At 50.8% G+C, this 21,080-nt stretch overlaps 1 protein-coding gene across 3 annotated transcripts in view; it reads left to right on the forward strand.

Moving 5' to 3' along the window:
* The first annotated feature begins 272 nt into the window (after nt 1–272).
* Nucleotides 273–21,080, forward strand: part of SIM2 (SIM bHLH transcription factor 2) — a 53,633-nt gene continuing 32,825 nt past the window's right edge. The window contains exons 1-4 of one of the 3 annotated variants that reach the window (XM_024997028.2): nt 273–1,065; nt 9,502–9,584; nt 12,581–12,670; nt 19,893–20,001. In XM_024997028.2, coding sequence (XP_024852796.1) covers nt 891–1,065; nt 9,502–9,584; nt 12,581–12,670; nt 19,893–20,001 — 457 coding nt within the window. In that variant the 5' untranslated portion in view covers nt 273–890. The remainder of the gene's footprint in view (nt 1,066–9,501; nt 9,585–12,580; nt 12,671–19,892; nt 20,002–21,080) is intronic. The other 2 variants (XM_024997032.2, XM_015474132.3) reach the window with 2 other exon arrangements.

Consider the following 21,080-nt stretch of genomic DNA (forward strand, 5'->3'; position numbering starts at 1 on the left):
GCACTCACCGCCACTTCCTCGAGGCCCGGAGCGCCCGGGTCTCTCCCGGGAGAGTCCCTGGAGGCGGAGGCGCGCCTGTGACTCCGGGGCCGCGGCGGGGTCTGGAGGCGAGGTTGCCCGCCCCCGCCCCCGCCGCGGTCCCTCCTCCCCCCCTCTTTCCGCCCCCCCTCCCCACTTCCCCGGGCCGCGGCGCCCGAGCGCTCCGCCCGAAGGCGGGTCCGCCATAAACAAACGCGTCTCGGCCGCACGTGGACCGCGGAACTTCTGCGCCTGGCGGCAGATCGCGGGCTCCGGGCGCCGCAGCTGCGGGCACAGGGTACCGCCAGGGAGGGCAAGCGAGCGCTCCCGGGCCGGGCCCAGCCGCCTCCGCTCCCCCTCCGCCCCATGGCTCCTCGGCCGCCGCCGCCCGTGCCGCCCTCCAGTCCGGAGGGGCCTCGCGGCAGCGGGTACAAACACTCTGTCAAGGACTAAAAGCACAGCACCGCCGCTTCCTCGCCGGCCACTCTCCAGCCCTGGAAGGAAAGCCCGCGCGGCCCAGGGAAACGAGAGGGAAGGAAGGCAGAGTGCGGCCGAAGCGAGCGGGAGCCGGGGCTCCGGTTCGCCGCGGGACAGTTCGGCCCGGAGGAGGCTGCGCCCCGGGGCGGCGGCGGCGGCGGGCGGAGCGCGGGGCGGCGCCGCCGGGTTGCGCCGACCTCCCGGCCCGCGCGGCTGCAGAGAGGCGCCCCGGTGTCCCCCGGGTCGGCCCCACGCACCTGCTGGCGCGGCCGGCGCCCCCGACCCCCACTGCCAGGTATCCCGCGCCCCCTTCCCCATAGCCGCCGCTGCAGCCGGAGCGCGGCTCCGCGGGCCTGGAGCACCGCCGGGTCTAATATGCCCGGAGCCGAGGCGCGATGAAGGAGAAGTCCAAGAATGCGGCCAAGACCAGGAGGGAGAAGGAAAATGGCGAGTTTTACGAGCTGGCCAAGCTGCTCCCGCTACCATCGGCCATCACCTCGCAGTTGGACAAGGCGTCCATCATCCGACTCACCACGAGCTACCTGAAGATGCGCGCCGTCTTTCCCGAAGGTGAGAGGCCCGCAGGTGGGCGGCCGGGAGCTCTAGGAGGCCCAAACCGGAGCCGGAGCTCTCCCGGAGGGGCGGCTTTAGTTTCCCGGGCCGCTGCCGGAACATCTGGCGGAGGTCGCCGAGGGGAACTTCGGCTCCTCCTGGAGTTGAGGGGCCAGGGGCCTGGTGCGCAGACTACCAGACCATCCTCTGGCCCAGGACTGGAGAGGGACGAACCAGGAATCGCTGCATGAGTGTGCGAGTCCAGCCTGGCCTTCTTTCCTTTCCTCTTTCCCTTCTTCGTTTCTTTAACTCCTCTTTTATTTTTTCTTTTTTACTTCTCTTTGCGTGAAGGGGGAAGGGCAGTGTACCCCGGCGGGAACTGAAGGGTGTTTGCTGGTCGCAGCTGGGAGAGACTGGAGTACATATCGGGAGGCCCTGCAGGCCGAGCTCCCAGCAGAGCACCTGGGGAGCCTGGGGCTCAGACTCGGGCCTCCCCGGTTGTCTGTTCTCTGCTGAGCTTTCTCGGTGCTGGGATTCCAGAGGTCAGGGTGGGAGAGACCCCGCTCAAGGAGGTGAGCCCAGATGAGGCAGGAGAGACAGAGGGAGGTGGTTCGTTTGGAAGTGGCAGGCGGGCCTGAGCAGTCTTCTTTTCTAGATTGGAATTAACAAGCCCAGGAGGGGCAGGTGCCCTGGTGGTCAAGGGTCACCAGGACCCTCCAGTCCTGGCAGGCCCTCCGTGATCAGACATGGTGGTCCACTGGGCAGGGCACTCCCTGCCCCAACCGGCCTGTGGGTGCGTCGCGGGCACCTCTGGGCTGGAAGAGGCCTGATCACCGCAGCGGCCCTTTTGGCGTCCCTGTAAATCTGAACCGATGCCTTTCTGGCGTCTCTGTGCCCAGCCACAGGGGCTGCGGCCTGGCAGAAGGGATTAGGACCCTTGTCTGAGACTCTGCTCTGGAGTCTGAGGGGCACAACCCCCACAGAGACCTGCAGGCCTCGGTGTCCCAAGAGCTCCGCCAGGACTAGGGAGATGCCTTCGGCCACAGGGCACAGGAAAGGATCGAGGCAGCGTCGCGACAGGTGTCCCTCCAGCAAAGAGCACCTCTGTTAAGGCGGTTCCAGGCCAGGTGATCGACCTGAAGTCGGTAAACCCGACCTTTGTATGGTGGGTGCCCCTGAGCCTGCTGTTTGGCATCGTCTCTGGGTCTTAAGCTGCCTTTCACACCGCCTCCTGCGTGGAGTGCGGAGGGCCTGTCCTCGGGCTCCGCAGCAGGCGGCTTGGAGCCCAGCACCACACAGGACGCAGAGCCCAGAGGACTGGAAGCGGTGGCCTGTCCCCGCCGGCGGGCGCCCTGTGCCTTCCAGCTGCGCCGTGCAGCCGACTGGCGCGTTTCTGCCAGGATCAGGAGCCCGTGAGACCTGACCGCCAGAACCCCAAGCTCTTAGAAGGGAAAGTTCTTTTCCTTTCCCACCAACCCCCCCACCCAGAGGCCCCCAACTCAACTCGACTCCTCCCTTTGGGAGCTTCAGTGGCCGGCGGGTAGTGATCACTCATCTTGTCCATCTTCCACCGAAGTAGAGATGATTCCTCGCCTGCTGAAGTTTCAGTGAAAGTTAGAGGAGAATTAGGTTTTGTAAAAGCCGAGTCTCCTTCCAACCCAGGGAGGAGGGATGGCAACTGGTTTGCCATAGTGAGCCGGTCAGTAATCCGCACGCTACAAAGCAGGTGCGGAGTCCAGACGGGACGGAAGCCTCCTCTCCCGTCCCAAGGTTAAATGATTTTCAAGCAAGTCAGAACTGAGTTAGAGGTTCGGAGAAAGGGGTAACTTGCAGGCCATTCATTGTTTGGCGATTTCCAGGAAAGCAGGTTACAAATTGGGAACTGGTGGGTGGACTGCTGCTGCAAGTACTTCAACTAAGGCTGCAGGTTTCAGCTCTGGCAAGCAAGTCTCCAGGCCTTGGGGCCCAGAATGTCTTGGCCCTGAGGCTGAACGAGATAAAGAACCCGCCTGCCAATGCAGGAGACTGGAGTTTGATCCCTCAGGTTGGGAAGATCCCCTGGAGGAGGGCATGGCAACCCACTCCAGCATTCTTGCCAGGGAAAATCCTATGGACAGAGGAGCCTGGCGGGCTGCAGTCCGTGGGGTCACAGAAGAGTCGGACAGGACTGAGACGACGGAGCGTAGAGCTGGCTGCAGGGATGGGTGGGCTGCGGTCTGGCCCCTGAGCACAGGCCCTGGTGTTTTGTTCCTAGTGATCTGTGCATCTCCTGGAGGTGTCGGGGCGGGGGTGGGGGGGGACCATCCAGATTGGAACTCCAGGAGGGGTCGGGGATTGCAGTTTGGTCCTAGAGTTTGGTAAATAGTACTGGACCTATGGGGGGTCCCAGTTCATCCAAAATGGGGAGCAGGAGGAGGTCTACCCCAGCGGTCCAGCAGTGATGATGCTGGGGTCCTGGCCTGCCTCGTGGGCGGCAGCCTGGGGGACTCCTCCCTGGGCTCAGAGACTGGGCCCTGCTGCTCTGGTGGCGACACTACACCCTACCCCAACCCCAAGTGAGTCTGGGACTGGAGGGGTGCCTAGGGCAGAGAAAAGGATGAGTTTAGAAAGACCTCAACTGTGCAAAATGACTGGTTCCCCTCTCCGGTAGCTCAGAAGGGCGGGGAGTTTGGAAGTAGCACCCGAAATCAATTTAAGGTGTTCCGGAGGGACCGCTGGGAGGTGGTACGGGGTTGCGATGGGGGCTGGTGGAACCGAGAGGGGTCTCGAGGCAGGCTTTAGTGAGGTTTCAGGACCACCCCAGTCCTGCGACGTGGTGGGAGCTCCAGGATCTGCTCCAGGTCTCAGGGCAAATGGAAAGATACGGAAACACCCTCGCTGTTGGGTGGCCTGGGAGCAGGCGGGATCCCCAGGTGAAGAAAAATCTAGAGACCACATTAGGACTAAGGGAGTTAGCACATGAATAGCACAGGCTGAAGGAACCACGGGGATCCTCAGACTAACGCTTTGCATTTGAGGAAATTGAGGCCAGAGCGGGACGGGCTTTCCCCAGATCCCCTTTGACCTGGCGAGGACCAGGCAGGTGGTGCCCGCTGCGGGCACGGAGGCCAGTACTGGAGAGGCCGCCGGGCCTCAGTTCTGTTCATCCTGAGACCGCAGGGTGGAAGGAGAGAAAGAGGAGACACCCCAGCATGGGGACAGGGGGAGGCAACTGGAACCAGGTAGACACTCCCAGGGGAGGCCAGTCTGCAAGCTGGACGGTGCTGGCAGCCCAGACAGCCGGTCCAAGGCTCGACGCTGTCGGGCTGCCCTGCTGGGCCTTGGTTTTCTTGTCTGTAAAATGGGCCCATCAGCAACTCCATGGCTGCGCAAGGTTCCTGGGATGCTGGGGTGTGAGGAGGCAGGCCAAGCAGGTGGAGGTGTTCCTCCTCCAGTCTGCATCCTTCCCGTGAGCTTGCTGCCTTCCCCTGCCCCAGCCATATGTGGCTTGAATGCTGTCGGCCCTACTGGGCAGACTTCTGGGACCCACCGCCTGGAGTTGGAAGAGGAGTGGTTTTCAGGGTCCCCACCAGTTCTTCCCCTTTAACTGCAAGCTGAGAAGTGGTGAGGTAGATGGGCAGGCAAGAGGGCAAGGGAGCCAGGCCGGCTTTGGCAGGGACTCAGAATCAAAAGCTTAGTGGGTGGGAAGGCCAGGTGCTCCCAGGGAGCAGGGTCTACCTGGCCTGTTATCACTGTGCCCTTCCCTTCAGGGGAAGGGGGGTGGCTTTGGAAACACAGAAGTACCTCGGGTGGGCCATCACTGCGTGTGACCACGCTAGGCAGGATGTATTCTGCTGTTTGGTGATCCGTGCTGGGCCTGGGGAGGCTGGGGTCGGAGCTGGGAGAGCTTGGGGTGGCCAGTCACTAGGGTTAGGCCCCCTTCCCTGGAGCCGGGGTTCCCAGGGAGTGGCCTCCTTCTGGACACTTGTCCAGAAACTCTTGCAGAAGAGACTGGCTTCACGTCCCCAGTTGAGGAGCGGAGCTGGAAACAGGCTGGTTATGGGGAGAGAACAGAGACCCTCCTCCCACCACCCGCCCCCCAAGACCCCAGACAGGTGTGAGCGCATGAGAGAGGCAGGGACCACAGCACACGTGACAACCTTTTACTCCAGAGAAGTGAGCTTGTCACACGCACAGTTAAGTGGGGTTGGAGGCCTGTGTTATTCCAGTGGCCGGATTTGTCTGGGTTTGGGTTCAGGCAGAACCTTTCCCGCCCACCCAGCCCCGCCACACCTGAGTGCCAAGGGGAGGGTTGGGGTGGGGGACGTCCTAGAAACAGTTGCTGGGGATGGAAACGCTTTGATTTAGAGGCTTTGGTAAGGAGAAACACGCCCTAAACTGACCTGGGGTCACAGATCCAAGGCCTTTCTCTACTGCAGCCCGAAATAGTGTAGGGTGTTTTTTTTTTTTAAGTAGACATATTTTTTTAGAAGAAAGTGGGTTTTTACAACCCTCTCTCTCGATCTCTACTTGGAAGTTTGCCAGGATGTGCTCGAGGTCTGGGAGAGGACGCTCACAGAGCAGGAGACTCCGGCGGGTGATGGGAACACCAGAGATGCAGGGCCCAGGTGGTTGGGGGCGCTCAGATTCACCTCTGAGGGGTTGACCAGTGCTCTAGAACGGCTGGGGGGCTCCGGGGTGCGCACTCAGAAGCCTGGCGGGGCATGCGCTGGCCATGAGGCCTTACCACCCCCCCATCCTTCAAGGGTAGACATCAGACAAGGTTCAAGGTCGCTGGTCGCTTCCAGTTGTCTGTGGTCTGAACGAGGTACAACGCTGACTCTTGGCCAAGTAGGACAGGCTGGAAGCCCCCCTTCCCCTACCCCGACCCAGAGCCAGGCTCTGGGACCTCTCTACCAAGCGCTCCCCTCAATACCCACTCTCCTCCGCTGTGCAGCTGTTGGTTTAGAAGAGAGTTCTAGGGCCTGGATTTTCAGGGAGCCCAGTGACAATGAACCATTCCAAGGCTGGGAAAGAACTGAATTACCCCCATTTTCGGTACCCAAGGTTGCGCTGGGGGAACTGTGAGAATCACCGTCGGTCAGGAAGTTCTTATCCAAGTCTGGACCCATTTATTTGTCACTGAATACAGTGGGTTCTGCTCCTGGATCCAGAGGAGCAGATCCAACTGCCTCCTTTGGGTCTCCACGTGTGTGTCCCTTCATCTGAGAGGGTGAGACCCGATCCCTCTGCGAGGGAACCCCTCCAGTCTCCCGCCTCAGCAAGGAATCCACTTACTTATGTGATCTGATGTTTATGGCCTATGACCTGCACCCAGGCACAGCTGGTGCCTTTTCAAAAGTTGTATGTTGACTGACTACCTGAGCACCCAGAGAGGAGAGACCATATTTAGGTAGCTTCTGTGGCGGGCTTGCCAAGTGGCTCAGATGGTAAAAAAAAAAAAAAAAAATCTGCCTGCAATGCAGGAGACCAGGGTTCAGTCCTTGGATTGGGAAGATCCCCTGGAGAAGGAAATAGCAACCCACTTTAGTATTCTTGCCTGGGAAATCCCATGGACAGAGGAGCTTGGCGGGCTGCAGTCCATGGGGTCACAAAGAGTCACACAAGACTGAGCGACTAATGACTAACACTGGCAGGCTGGGCCTGGCAGGGTTGAAACCAAATAGCCCGCTGAGTGTGGGTACAAGGTCACCCACAGATCTTTGGAGGCAGGGGGAGAAAGGGGATACCTGTCTCCCTTTCCCTGTGACCTTGTGGCTGACCGCCCCCCCCCCAAAATGGCCTAGCCATCTAGATTCCCAGCATCAGACAGTGCCCCCCGCTGCCGACACACGTAGGGCACTCGGACCCCAAACCCTGGTTGGAAACCACAGGCCAGGTTGGGAACCCCATTTGCTCCAGTCATTGGTATGGTTGCAGGGATTTCCCAGAATCAGGCAAGACAGACCGCCAACGACATAAACCTGGAGGAGCTCAGCCCAGCCTTTTCTTACACTCTTCCCTCATTTTTCTAACAAACGAAGCTTTTTGTCAGATCCAAATAAAGACCACATATCCAGCACCTCACTTTTTCAGGAGTATATATGGCTTTATGGTAACGAGATGATTTTTTTTTTGGTTACAAACCTTACCTTCTTTAGTCTCTGCATCCAGCCCAAAGTAGATTTTTATGGGCCCAGGGAAAAGGCCTCGTGCACAGCGGTTTCTAATGGAAGAGCTGGCAGCCCCATCACCCTGTGAGGTGGCCTGGGGGCAGGGAAGTTCGAGGAGAGCCTCCCACCGCCCACCCCGTCATGCCAGGTCCAAATCTCCCCTGGCAAAGCAAAGACGTGGAGAAACCGAGAAATCGTAGGAAACGTTATAATAAGAGGACAGGCTCTGCTGATGTATCCAGCTATTTGAATTACACAGAAAGTTGGCCTGTGTAGCCAGTGCACTTTGGTGTGTGAGGCTGGAAGGCTTTGGGGAGACCCAGGGAGTCTGGTGTGGGGGGCTCATTCCCAAAGGTGCAGATTTCCCCACGTCTCTCAGACCCAGGCGTTCTGAGGAGTGAGGGCCAGGGACTGTGCCCACTGTCCACAGAGAGCCAGGCAGAGGTGGCCTGGCCCAGACCGGGGAACAGGACCAGGAGCGGGCTAAAGGACAGTTTAGCAGCTGCGTTTGCCGACTGGCGGACATCAGAATTCCTGGACCCTGATTACACTTTTTTTTTTATTTAAACCCCCAAGGACTTCAAATGTTGGTTCTTTCCATTTCTGGTTAAAGGAAGTAAATGCCAGCACCAGCAGGCTCTCGGGTCTTGGGGAGGAAGGCCCTACCGATGGCCCTGTACTGTGGTCACCGTGGTCATCCTTGGGGATGGGGTCGACGGGGGTTTCCTGAGGTTAAAGAGACACCCCATTCCACTCTGAGGTGGGGTCTGGGGAGTTGGGTGGGAGTGGTGATGGTATTTGGGAGATCGGGCTATGCGGAAATGAACCAATTCCTTATGGGGAGATCAGGATAAACCTCCAAGGAGACATAAAGGCCATACCTTTCTTAGTTGCTTGGTAGAATTGGCCGGTAGAGGGGTCTCCAGCGTCTCTGGGGGACCCTGGGCCTGGAGGTGCTCTGGGCCCTGCAGCACCCAGGCACTGGGGGGGGGGGGTGCGTTTTCTGCCTGCTGGGATTGAAAGTTCCAGAAGCTGCGGTGCTCCTGGTGCCCCGCAGGGACAGCAGGGAGACCCAAGTGCCTGCGCACCACTCAGGGGGACTGTCCTGGGAGTGGTCCTCGGATTCGCTCTGGCCCGGGTCGGGCCCACACTCCCGGGAGCTGCAGCCAGGGGGCCAGTCTGCCCTGGAGGAAGGGGACGCCCTCTGACCCAGAGACAAGACCCCAGCTCATCTTGTAAGGTCGCAGTTTAGGTGGGAGGGAGTGGGGTCCTAGGACAGCGGTGACCGGCCTTCGCCACGTCACATCGGCACCAGCCTCGGCGATCGCTGGAGGGTTTCAGGCCAGGCCACCGGCAGGAAGGACTCCAGGGAGCGGCTTGGGGGTCCCTCTGAGCTGGCACTTAGCGCTGCAATCTCACCGGGCTTTCCTGCTTCCTGCAGAGAAAGCCTGGAAGCCCCCGGGGTCACAGCGGCTGAGCCGAGGGCACTCGAGAAGGGTATTCTGCTGAGCAGGGCTGCCTTTCCCCTGGTGCACTTTCTGCAACTCCAGTGGCCTTCCCAGAGGTTGTGGGGAGCCACCGGAAGCTTTGGGGGACAGTTAAGAAGCGGAGGGGCTGCAAGACCCCGATTGTGTGACAACAAACACTTCCCAGGTTTGTCTAGTATATACACAGCCCTCCCGGCCCTCAGGCCATCCCCTGCCCCGCCCCCAGCTGTTGGGGAGTTAGGAGTTCACCTTGGGGAAGCCCCCAGGAACCCCTTTCCAGGTTGGGGCTCCTGGATTGGAAGAAGGTCAGTGCTTCTGGGGCCTGTGAGGGGGTTGCTGAAAAGTCAGGGAGTTGGGAGGATTCCAGGAGATTGAAAAAGATTTTTTTAAAAAAACCAGAAAAGCCGCCTCTAAGATGGCCAGGGCTCTAAGTGTGGGCTGCTCTGTCTTTGGGAAAATACATAGCTGCCAGCTTCGCAGGGGAGGGAGAAAGGAGGTACCTTTGGAGGTAATATTTACTGGTTGAATCCATATCCCCATTTGGATAGGAGGATGGCCGATTTCAAAGGAGATTAGATTACCTTGTGGCATGTCAAATAAAACGGCAATTTCAGAGCGGTGAGCCTCCGGGCGACCCAGAGGAGCTGCCTACGGGCCAGGTGGCCTTGGACCTGGAGGCCTCTGTGGGAATTTCTCCTCTGCCCTCTTTTCTTTTTGATCGAAGGCCAAGGAAGGGGTGACTGGGGGCGGGCCCTGGGGGCGGAGGTCGCTGGCTGGGTGCTGCCGTTTACCGGTTTGCTTTGGTTCCCGTCCAGGTTTAGGAGACGCGTGGGGACAGCCCAGCCGCGCGGGGCCCCTGGACGGTGTCGCCAAGGAGCTGGGATCGCACTTGCTGCAGGTAGTGGGGTCGCCACGCAAGGGGAGGGGGAGGTGAAGCACTGTGCCCCCCAAGGCCCTGCGCCCCATGGGGCCTCCCTTCCGACCTGCCACGCCAGTCTTGGAGGGGGCTCCCTTCTCAGGGAGCCTCTGGAGGGTCCATTGACCAACCCCCAGGCTGAAGAGGACAACAATGATCAGACTTCGGGCCAATAGACTCCCCATAACTCCTCTTCTGGGGAGGAGGACTCCAGGGCCCCATGTGGGTTCTGCACAGCCAGTGCAACCTCGGGTTGGCCCCCCCATGAACCCCACACCTAGCCTCCTTTCAATTCCTGCCCCCAGGACTCTCTAGCCCTTGAGACCTAGGGGAAGGGTGAAGTCCTCTACAACCTGATTTTCCTCAGTACACTGTTTTGGAGCGCTTGCTCTGTGCCTGACACCCTGCCAGGCTCTGGAGCCAGAGAAGGAAGGCGCAAGGACACTCTAAGCCAGAGAGAGGGAGCAATGAAGTGCTTGATGCTTGGGTGTGTGTCTGGAGAAGTTGCAGTCGAGACAGCATCCATAACTGAATCTCAGCAGTTGACGGCAGAGGACCGGTTCACTGCCGGGCCCAGATTCTATTCTAAATCTACTATATCATCTCTTGGCTTAGAAGTGTGTTCTATTTTTAACTGCATTTTTTTCAGAGGAAGCAGTCGAGGCACAGAAAGGTTAAGCCGCAGGCCTGAGGTCACACCACACCGGGCGGAGCCTTGTTCCACCCGAGTGGTCCAGCTCTTAAGTGGGGGCAGCTCAGGACATGGTGCGGCGCCCCTGGCTTACCGAGGAAGCCCTGACTTGGTCTGTGGTCCGCCGCTTAGCGCCCCCAGCCCGCAGCCATTCAGCCAGGGGCTGTTAAACCGCCCTGACCTCGGGTTTCCCCCCCGCGGTGTCTGGGGCCGGGGCAGAGTGACCAGGCGCACGACCGGCCACTTCCAAGTCCGGGGCTGGCGCTAGGTGGGGACAGCAAGTCCTGGTGTCTCAGAGTCTTTCAAATGCCCTTTACAGAGCCTCATCAACGACCCGATTCATTCCCCCCTCCCGTCATTTGTCTCTGCCACCGAAAAATGCCTACCGAGAGCTATTTTGCATTTCCTCCTTCTATTTTGTGTTTTCTTAAAAAAAAAAAAAAAAGTTGGCTTCGAAACTCAGGGACTTAGGTCCGCGCTTCGAAAAAGCAGATCTGTTCAAAACTCTTTTGCCCCCAGATGCCCTAGTGTGATTTTTTTTTTTTTTTTAAACGCACGCGCTGGGGAAGAGAAGCTCCCGGGATATGTTTGAAACCCGAGGCGTTTCCAACATAGAGCCAGCGGTGCGCGAGCCCGCCCGGGAATGGCGCTGTTGGAGCCCTTTCCCCTGCGCGCTGCCTCCACGCTCACGTCCAGCGCCGCGCGCGGTATTTTGCGTGCTTGATGCTCCTTCATATTACAAGGGACACTAATATCAGGGACAACTAAGTGCCAAGGAGCGCCACTGAAAACCTGGCGGCAAAGTCAAAGCCAAGTTTCTCCACTGTACATTTATTTAATTCCGAAGTGTGTCTGTGGATGGGCGGCTTTGCAGTTAATATACATGCAAACGCATTAGGTCATTTGCAGCTCTGAAGGCAGAACCAACATTTTCCATTAAGAGTATTATTTTTTAAGCTACTACTGGCAACGTTCAGAATTTAATTATGATACAACTTTTTTTCTTTTCCTCATACAGCCGCTATTATTTCATTTCGTGATTTTTGGAGTTAAGCATGCAAAATGGGCGAACATGGTGATAACTTTAGAAATTGCTAGTTCATATCTTTGAAAAAGAGTTTAGTTGGTGAAATATTTCGTAGCTGATTTAGAAACATGAAAGTCGGGCTCTTGATCAAGGTGTTGATTTCAACCTCAGCACAAGGAAAGTTAATGATAGTTCAGTTGGCAAAGAAGTTTTTGCAGCAAAACTGTATTTGAGACAGCCGAATGTAAGGATATCTTTCAAGTTTCACTTCTATATTCTTTTTTAGGCAACCCCCCCTCCAAAGAGGGGGCGGATTTAGAAAAACCAAAGGTAATCTGGTTTCAATTACATGCTGTAAAAATAGAATTTGTGGCCAGAAATTAATTTGGAATATTTTTTATGGGGGCGACGTTGTGGGTTGTATGGGTCTTTCACCAACTTTATTGCTTTTCTTTGGTTCTGGATCTAAAATATGAATGGGTAAATAAAATGCAGTTTCCTTTTTCAAAAATAATTTAGTCCCTTTATCCTAGCCACACATAAATGCAATCATTACCTTTCATTTGACTTAATTACATCTTATAATTTTACTTTATTTTTTTGAGGGCTAGCCAGCTTTGGCAAAAATCAGAATATCCTTTGGGTGGTTTTAATTGTTCAGAAATTGATCCTTCTTCTCCCTGAATTTTGCAAAGGTCGTTTGATCTCTTGCAAATTCTAAATAATTAATTCTGTAGACATAGTCTGTTAAAAATAACTGGGTATTTTCTTTTATTTTCTGGGGAGTGGGAGGGTTCAGAATTTATTATTCAAATGGTACTTAGGGATAACTAGAAAATTGTGGCAAATAAAGCATATGTTCTAGTGGTTTAAACGGCTGCCAATTATGACATAAAATGGTCTATACAGTGGTAGATTTTCCCCTAAGTACCATAGAACTCCGGATTTGTGCTAAGTGCTAAAATAACCCCAACAATAAAGCTACTACGTTTAAACTGAGCTTGATAGGAATTCTCAAATGTTTTGCATGATTTTTGTGATGTAGATGTAAGGCTGTTTTTAAAGTCCTTTAAAAGTATTTGAGAGCCTGGCTGGGGAACGAAACCTAACGTCTGTCTCACGGCTCCAGGGCTCCTCTTTTACGTTTAACCGTATACGTTGATTATAATATTTTATACATTGCTCCATCCCAGTGACCGTATGATGACCAGCTTTAACTCTAACCTATCGTCTCTTACCCTGATGCTTTTTCTTTTACAGACTTTGGATGGATTTGTTTTTGTGGTAGCATCTGATGGCAAAATCATGTATATTTCGGAAACAGCTTCTGTACATTTAGGCTTGTCCCAGGTGGGTATCATCTAATTTTATGTACAATTAAAATAATAAATTAAGCGTTGGCGGATCTTGACAGCCTTGAAAATGAGTCTGTCCAAGATTCTGCTTTTGTGTATGAACCTAATCCAAAATTGCAAAATCGTTCTTTTTTTTCCCGCCGACAGGCTAGGTTTTTCTTCTCCGTGTTACATTTCACTTTTCCACTTTCTTTTTCCTTTGGGGCTAATGCCTAGTAATATCTTTGCAACAGTCAGCTTTGTCTGTTCGCCTGGATTCTGCTTATACTGTAAAGCTCCCTGCCACTAACAAGAACTTCACAAAGGGAGATTTTTCAGGGCACGCTTGATGGTCTACATGTGGTATTGTGAGTTGCTATGAAAGAAAGAGGCAAGCTGATGTAGAACGTGGATTTTATGCAGAATGTGCTTTGGGGAGAGAGAAAAGGGGGGTAGATTTATGAGTGTTCACATGGAATTCAGGGTAATTTTTCCTGAGTTTTTCCAGTTCAGTGGTCGTTTCAGTAAAGCATTTTATATGCTTGTGATAGAAACTCATAAAACTCAGTTTACTACTGTTTTTTTGCACAGCAAGGTCCTGGTTTCTTTAGAACATTTGAATATTACCGATTTTCCTGGAGCCATCTTCTAAAAAGGAGGTCATTCCCTAGAGGAGAGAGGGGCACTCGGTTTTATCTATCCCCGTCAAGCCAAGGGTTTGGTGGAGGATTTGGCTGCTTTCTGGGCTGTGGCCAGTCTGGATTACGGGGGAGTCTACTGATGGTTGCCCATTTACATTTCTGATTTAACAAGCCTGGATCATGGTTCTAAGAGTCACACTGTTTAATACATGTAGGGGCTAAATATTTCTTTACATTGTGAGTGATCGGAGTGCTTTTTTTCATTACAACTGAAGACACACCAGAATTAATTAGATACAGGAAATAGGCTCCCAGGAGGCAGATGAATAATCTGTGTTGCACCACTCTCCTCCTGTAGTTAAGCCAAAGTAAAACATGCCAATTAAAGTGGCTTGAGTTTTCTCATTGAAAAACAGAATTACCAATTTGGAAACCTGCATCTGGTATATTCTTTTTTTTTCTTCTGCCAAGATGTTTCTTAAACTTTCCATTTGTTTACAGCCTTCTTTCCCAGTGGATGTACATCCTTAGCCAGGTCCAAGGGGGTTTCTGTGCCTGTATATTTCTTCTGCAGAGTCTTCTAAAATGAATCACATATTAAAATTGTCCAGTATTTTCTGTTCTCTTCCTCTTCTCTTCTTTTATGATACCAGGCCTCCCAGATAAGATTTAATAAGGTTTTTGACTCTTTGACCTATGTGACTCATGGGATTAGTGTACTGGTAGAATGGGAAACACTATCGGAAATATGAAGTTTTCTCTTTTTATCTTTTCTAGGGTTGTTATTCTCTGAATTTTCACCTTATTAATCTCTGAATGGTTAGAATTATTTAAGACCCTTTAGTTGGACCCAGCCTGGTTTCTACTCCTGACTTGATCTGTGGCTGAGTGCCCTTGATCAGATTTCTTTTTTTTTTTTTCAGATTTCTTAACTTTTTAAATGTAACTTACAATAACTTTTGATTAGCCTTATAATAATGTCACAAACAAGACAAAACGTTTCGCATACTTTTTAAAAATTTATTTTTAATTGGAGAATAATTGCTTTACAGTGTTGTGCTGATTTTTGCCATATAACGTGAATCAGCCATAAGTGTACACGTCACCTCCCCCTTGAACCTCCTTCCCACCCCCACCCATTTCACATACTTTTAAAATGATTGGCCAAATATACTTTAAACTGGTTAGAATCACTTTAACTGAACATTAAATTCAGATCTGAGCTCCCTAGCAGCCAAAGCAAAAAAGGAAATGCATTTAGTTGTATGGTTTTCATTGTCTGATAAGGGTTGGCAGTTAATCTCTCTGAACCATAATTTAAATAAGAAAGCAACGCCTACTGTACCGCTTCTTTAGAATCACGGTGAAAATCATACCAAAGGCCCATCTTGTGTGATTTATAAACTATAGGGAGCTACACAAAGCCAAGCAGTATCACAGCTAGAACTGCACTTCAATTAGCATCCTTTGGTGGGCACATATTAGGGATACTTAGTCATGGGAAATGTCCTGACACATCAAAAGGCTCTACCAGTGTACATACCAGGGCATTCCAGTTCATCCCATCAGGCTGTTCTGTCTGGCATCCTATATCCTTCTGTCATTTTTCTCTTTTCATATGGGAAATAAAAATGATTGGTTTTGAACACGATAATTAAAAATGACCAAAATACTGGCTAGGTAACATATACAGCTCGTGTTCATGATAAACGCCACAAATGGAAATCTAATCAGAATCACAATTTAAACTATATTTCCTCTCAGTCATAACGCAGACATAAAAGTTTGTATATCATAATTTTGAAAGGGGAGGGAGTTACACGCTACCATTTTCCAAGAAAGCTGTAGAGATGCCTTTTGTCTGTATGTTGCCCAGAGAAGTGTCCATTTCAAGTAAGTCAAACTGAGCGTCTCTGAGCCTGGCTGATTTTTTTCTGATCTCCTGGCGGGACTATCCCAGTGTCAGCCTCCAGCTACAAAAACACTTTCCCGGCGACGTCTGGGGAGTGTTTCATGGTGAACTGTTTAAATAAGCAACAACAAACTTTCCCCTCAAATTTACCTCCTGTTCACGATTAACTCTGCAGAAGGAAACCTAGGCCGAATCACAAAGTGTATTTTTTTATGTCTTCTTAAATAGTAAAATAAGGTATTGAAAATAATGTCAAACACCCAACTTCTCTTTAAAAAAATGTTTGCACCTTTTGGATTATTTTTATTAGTGGTAACAACTCAGACAAATATATCAAACATGAAAACTTAAAATAGGCCTCAAGATTTTTTAAATCACCAGAGATAAAAGTGTTGATAAAATTTTACCCACTAGTCAAGAGTAACCTTTTAAAAAGGTTTTCTGATGAATAAGGGTGATAATAGCTTATATTTACACTATGCCCTCTGTGTTCCCAGAAGTTTCAGTTACTCTCAATAATAATTTTTCTTTAAGTAATGACTCTTTCACCTTAATTTGGGGGTTAAAATCTATGTTAGCAGCTCCTAGGAAATATAAACTCCTAGGTTTGCCATAATTGTGTGATAATTCGTAGCAAAGTGTTTTGTTTTTTTTAATCTACACTATCTAAATAACTGAATTATCTGAGAGTATAAAAATGATTCTTTATGTGTTAATAAACCCATCCCAGTTCAAAGCCCTTTATTAAACTTTTTTAAAAGCACATATTGGAGTAAGTCTACTTCATTTGGCAGAGTTTATTCATTTATTTTTGCTTTTGAATTAGTAAATGTGGCCATCCTTGCTTTCAGACTTTGGTACCAAAAAAATGACAGAGAGGACCCCCAAATTCAAATTATCTCCTCAGCCCATAATTCAAGTGTTGGGGGGAAAAAGTCAGGCTTCGACTTGAAATTCTATTTGGTATATGCCACGCTCATAATCCAAAGTAATTCGTGAAGACAAACTTACATCTGCTTGGAAGAGGTAGAGTTGAGGAAGCACTCCTTATCTGCCAAGTTTATTAAATGATTTAGTTTCACGGTTTTTTGATTAATTAACTTACATTTGAAGCAGGAAAAAAGCCTTGCATACCTGCTGTGTATTTCTTCAAACATTTTAAAGTATCCTTGCGGTTTAAGTTTCCTTACCAAAGTTGCATATGGTATGTAACATCTAGGTAACTAACATGCATTCTCACATAATATAAATACGTATGAAATAGCCGTTCACAAGCTACACAAAGGAAAATGTAATATTTGAGAGTGTGGCCGGAAGCACAACTGTAAAAATAACCATGGTGTTGTTTGGAGCCATAAGACTTAATCCTTTCACTTTTGAAATAAAGAGAAAGAACAGCGTTTAATGTTTGTTGACATAACTTGAACTCTGAAACCCAAACCATTTTATTTTAAAATGCTTAATTTACCATAGTCAGCAAAACACCCAAAGCAGAGCAATGTGTATTTCCAGAGTACTAGGTGAGTTTCCCCTCCGACCCAGAATATATCCATTTAGAGCTGTATTTATCATATGCAGTTCTCTTGGCAGGAAGAAAAGCTATTCAGCAAAACATAAAAAAGCTCTTAGAAGGAAAGCAATTCATTTTGTAGTTAGCTGGGTTTTACAAATACTAAAATATCACATTGAGGGTCTGTTTTAATAAGGTTGATGTATGAGAGCTGGGAGTTTTATAGAGACAACCATAATTTTCTTTTTTTTTCTGGTGAGGTAGTCACATTTCTTTCAACATTCAAAAGCACGAATAGATATCTCAATACAGGAAACACCATGTCAACCATAATTTTGAGTCAAGGTCAGCACTGTTTTATCATTCCCAAATTTGTTCTTTAAAAACATTTCCGTGATTTGAAGACTGTTTTACTTCCTAGACAGCCTTAGAGGTTTATCACGAACCTGAGTGTACAGAAAACCAAGCTTTTTCATTCATGGACTGCACTATTCTCATTCTCCAAAGGCATGCGATGAGAACAGGCTCTTTGGGAACAGATGAAGCTACTTCGGGGATTAAAACACAAATCAAATCCCTGTGAGCCCAGATGCAAGTCCTTTTGCAAATGTATGAAGATGTTTCTCTACAAAGACATCAGTTACTTTTTCTAAAAGCAAACTCCAAGCAAACCAGAGTTGTCATTTTTCTCTAAAAACCCGGGTTAAGGGAGAAATGATAGGCTAACACACACACACACACACACACACACACACACACACGCTATTTATTTTTTCATTTTTAAAAATAGGCCACTGGAATTGTGAATCCTTTAAAGAAAAAAATAGCTTTCTTATTGATTAGCCTCCATTACTCCCCACCTGACAGAATCTCTAGGGCTGCCCTCAGGAAACAGCTGACTTGAGTGTTGCTGGTTTGTTTAAACTTTTAAAAGATTAACAGGACTGACTTAAAAGAAGGATATTTCATTTTTACTCTTTTATTTTTAACGAAGTCATGTACTAACTTTTTAAAAATAAAACTTGGCACAGAGTAGGTTCTTGTCTTTTTTTTTAATATCTGTGGCTGTGTTGGGTCTTAGTTGCGGCATGCAGGATCTTTAGTTGAAGCATGTGGGATCTAGCTCCCCATCAGGAAATTGAACCCAGGCCCCCTGCACTGGGAGCTCGGGGTCCTTAGCCGCTGGACCACCAGGGAAGGCCCTGACAGAGTAACTTTCTACATAGGCAAATATCCATTTGGGTCATCAGGAAAGTGCCAGGTTGGGGAGGTAGAGAGGGAGGCTTTCTGTTAGCAGATTCTCTCTATTGGTCTTTATAATGTTGGGGAAAACATTCCACGAATAATACAGAAAGTAGAACTGAGAAAACCATTTTTTTAGGGACCAAGATTACTTAGCGGACCAGAAACATAATTTGTTCTGAATAAAAAGACAACTCTTAAACATCTCAACACGTTGGAGAAAGTGGGTGGGAAGAGTCGGTTGAACCCCTTCCCCTCTCTGGTGCCCCCCTAGTTTGATGATGGCCTTGACCCTGGTTTGGAACGGTAGCTCCCGGGAGAACCTCTCCTTTAAACCACTTGCTGGGGCTGCACAAGGGGGCGCCGTCGGGGCTCCCCTTTTCAGAAGGTCTCTGCTCTGATTAAGAACAGCCACGAAGGGGTGGTTGGGACAGGCCTGCCTTTGCTGTCAGATGGCGCCCTCTCCCCTGGGGGCAGGGCCGAGAAGGTTCCTCAGACCCACCTAAGGTTCTGTGCCACCCAAAGGCAGTTAGTTCCTCACCTCTCTGCGTCTTCCCGCACTGGGCTGTGGGGCTCCCACTGGCTGTAGTAGAAATACCACCACCGCCCCAGGGGCCCTGACCGATAGATACCAGGTGCGTTGATTCGCTAACCTGGCCTGCACTGTCAATCTCTGAAAGAGGATCCGCCACCACTGCTCCAAAAGGTGGTAGCTTTTGGAACATTCTATATTACGGCCCATCTTCCGATGGGAGAGCGGGCCCAGGTCCTGAGGATCTCTGTCATCCCCTATCGTGACACTTGTGTTCGGGAGAACAATCCAGAAGTTCTCAAGGTTAGGATCTGTGAGTCATCTACAGGGACCTCTGTGGAAAGACAGTGACTGTGGTACTTTCCTGGGGAGGCCCATGCCTAAATGCAAAAAGCCGAGTCTGATCCAGCAGGGACATGGCCTCCAGGCCTGCGTGGGCTCCTCCCTGGGGTGTGTCTGGAAGTAGGTGGTGTGTGAATATCAGGGGAGCAGCCCTCAGGTCACGTGGCTCACTGGAGTGGTCCACCCCCTCCCAGAGGTCACTCAGCCAACCAGCAGCACCCACAAGTGGGAACCATGGGGTTAACACAGTGATCCTGGACCAGACGCATTTCTGGCCATGTGAAGGAGGCCTGGCGGTGGTCCCAGGGGAAGGACCCTGTTGGGGAGAGTTGTCCTTAATCAAAGGGAGCCCCCAGGTTTCTCCTCTCAGCCCCTGAGGTCAGGAGCTGTCTGCTCTGGGCGTCTCCTGGCTACCTATTCCCGAGGGCAGCAGGTCAAGGATGCGCGTGGCTCCGGTCTGATTTTTCTTTTTTTTTTTTCCCAAGATTTATTTATTTATTTTACTTATTTTATTTATTTCTGGCTGTGCTGGGTCTTCATTGCTATGTGCAGGCTTCTTGCTGCAGTAGCTTCTCTTCCTGTGGAGAACAGGCTCCAGAGCACCCGCTCAGTAGTCGTGGGCTTAGTTGCTCTGAGGCATGTGGGATATTCCCAGACCAGGGATCGAAGCTGTGTCCCCCGCATTGGCAAACAGTTTCTTAACCTCTGCACCACCAGGGAAGCCCCTTCAGTCTGATTTAAGGTACCTCCCGTGTGAAGGATGCTGCCCAGACTGGGAGGGTCCCTCGATCCATGGTGCACCTTTTCCATCCTTCATTCTACTTCCTCCTGCTTGGGACTCTCCTGGCCCTTTTGGGAGACAGTTGAGTGCTGACTGAAAAAAGGCAAACGTTTCTGTCGGGGTCGGGGGTGGGGAGGGCGTGGGTTGTAAGCTGAGAACAAGGTCCTGCTTCCCCCTGGAGGGTGCACACCTGTGATACAACTTCACCTCCTCCCTCCCCACCTCCCCAAAGTCCTAGAGAAGATTCCTGACCCTTCCCCCTTTCCTTTCCATGGCAGGTGGAGCTCACGGGCAACAGCATTTATGAGTATATCCATCCTTCCGACCATGATGAGATGACTGCTGTCCTGGCAGCTCACCAGCCTCTTCACCATCATTTGCTCCAAGGTATTTCCTTCGGACGAAAAGAAACCAGAATGAACTCCAGACGATGCTCTTTGTTATGACCTAAGGGCTCTGTTTCCCACACTGCCCATCCAGGGTCCCTCCAGCAAACATGCAGTGTCCACGGAATAGGGGTTTGCTCTTATGCCTCTGTCCTTTAAAGCAATACTGCTGATCTCCTTTCATGTGCTGGAGACTGTGAGAGGTGCAGAGCAGGAGACAGAGAACAGTGGTCCAAACCTTCCCCCCTAAGGTGCTCCTGGTTTAGAAAGCCAACAACCCAGGTCTAGATCTGGGCTTCTTAACCACAGGGTCTGAGGATAAAACTAGGGGAGACCATGAAATTGCATGAGATAAGTACATCTATTCCCTATTTAGTTGAGACCTAGCGTTTCCTTTGCCTGTAGACTGTAGACAGCAAGCCATCTTACTATCACTAATACCTGTGGCTTTGACTACAACAGAAATCACAGGTATTTTCACTTCATGTTATAGTTGTTGCAGGTATTTAAACATATTGGTTATGCTCACCACTGCTTTGAAATTGCAGGAGTTGTGATTCTGTTGCGGGATCTTGTTATTTTATGTGTTAATAAAGTAGCACATTTATAGCCCACTGTGATAAGCACCCTTAGACTAGATGTGGCATGGCTGTTCCATGGACAATGTGGAACCAGTCTTCACACAAAAGACTCCTTAATTTACAACTGCTACACGTGCTAGGAAGACACAGAAAGACTTCATACAAGGGCCCTGGCCTTGTAATTCCTTCCCATGGTCCAATGAGATCAACCAGTATGCTGACCAATATGTCACTTGTCTGCTTTGGGCTATGGAATTCCAACTCAGCCAAAATTCCACAGTGAGATAAAATGCCAAAGAAGAAGTGTCAAATGTGATGAGAATGGGGTAGCCAGCTACAGGGGGAAAGAAAATGGATTCCATTCTTACTGCTTCTTCCTGGGATGGGTCCTTCTAAGGCTAGGAGAGAACACAGACCAGCACTCTCAGTTTTAAAACCGCTTGCAGATCCAGCTCTGCGGCCCTCCTGTTTTAGCCCCAGAAATAGTCACCATGAGTCC

This window comes from Bos taurus, chromosome 1, assembly GCF_002263795.3.
Source record: "Bos taurus isolate L1 Dominette 01449 registration number 42190680 breed Hereford chromosome 1, ARS-UCD2.0, whole genome shotgun sequence".
Lineage (NCBI taxonomy): Eukaryota > Metazoa > Chordata > Mammalia > Artiodactyla > Bovidae > Bos > Bos taurus.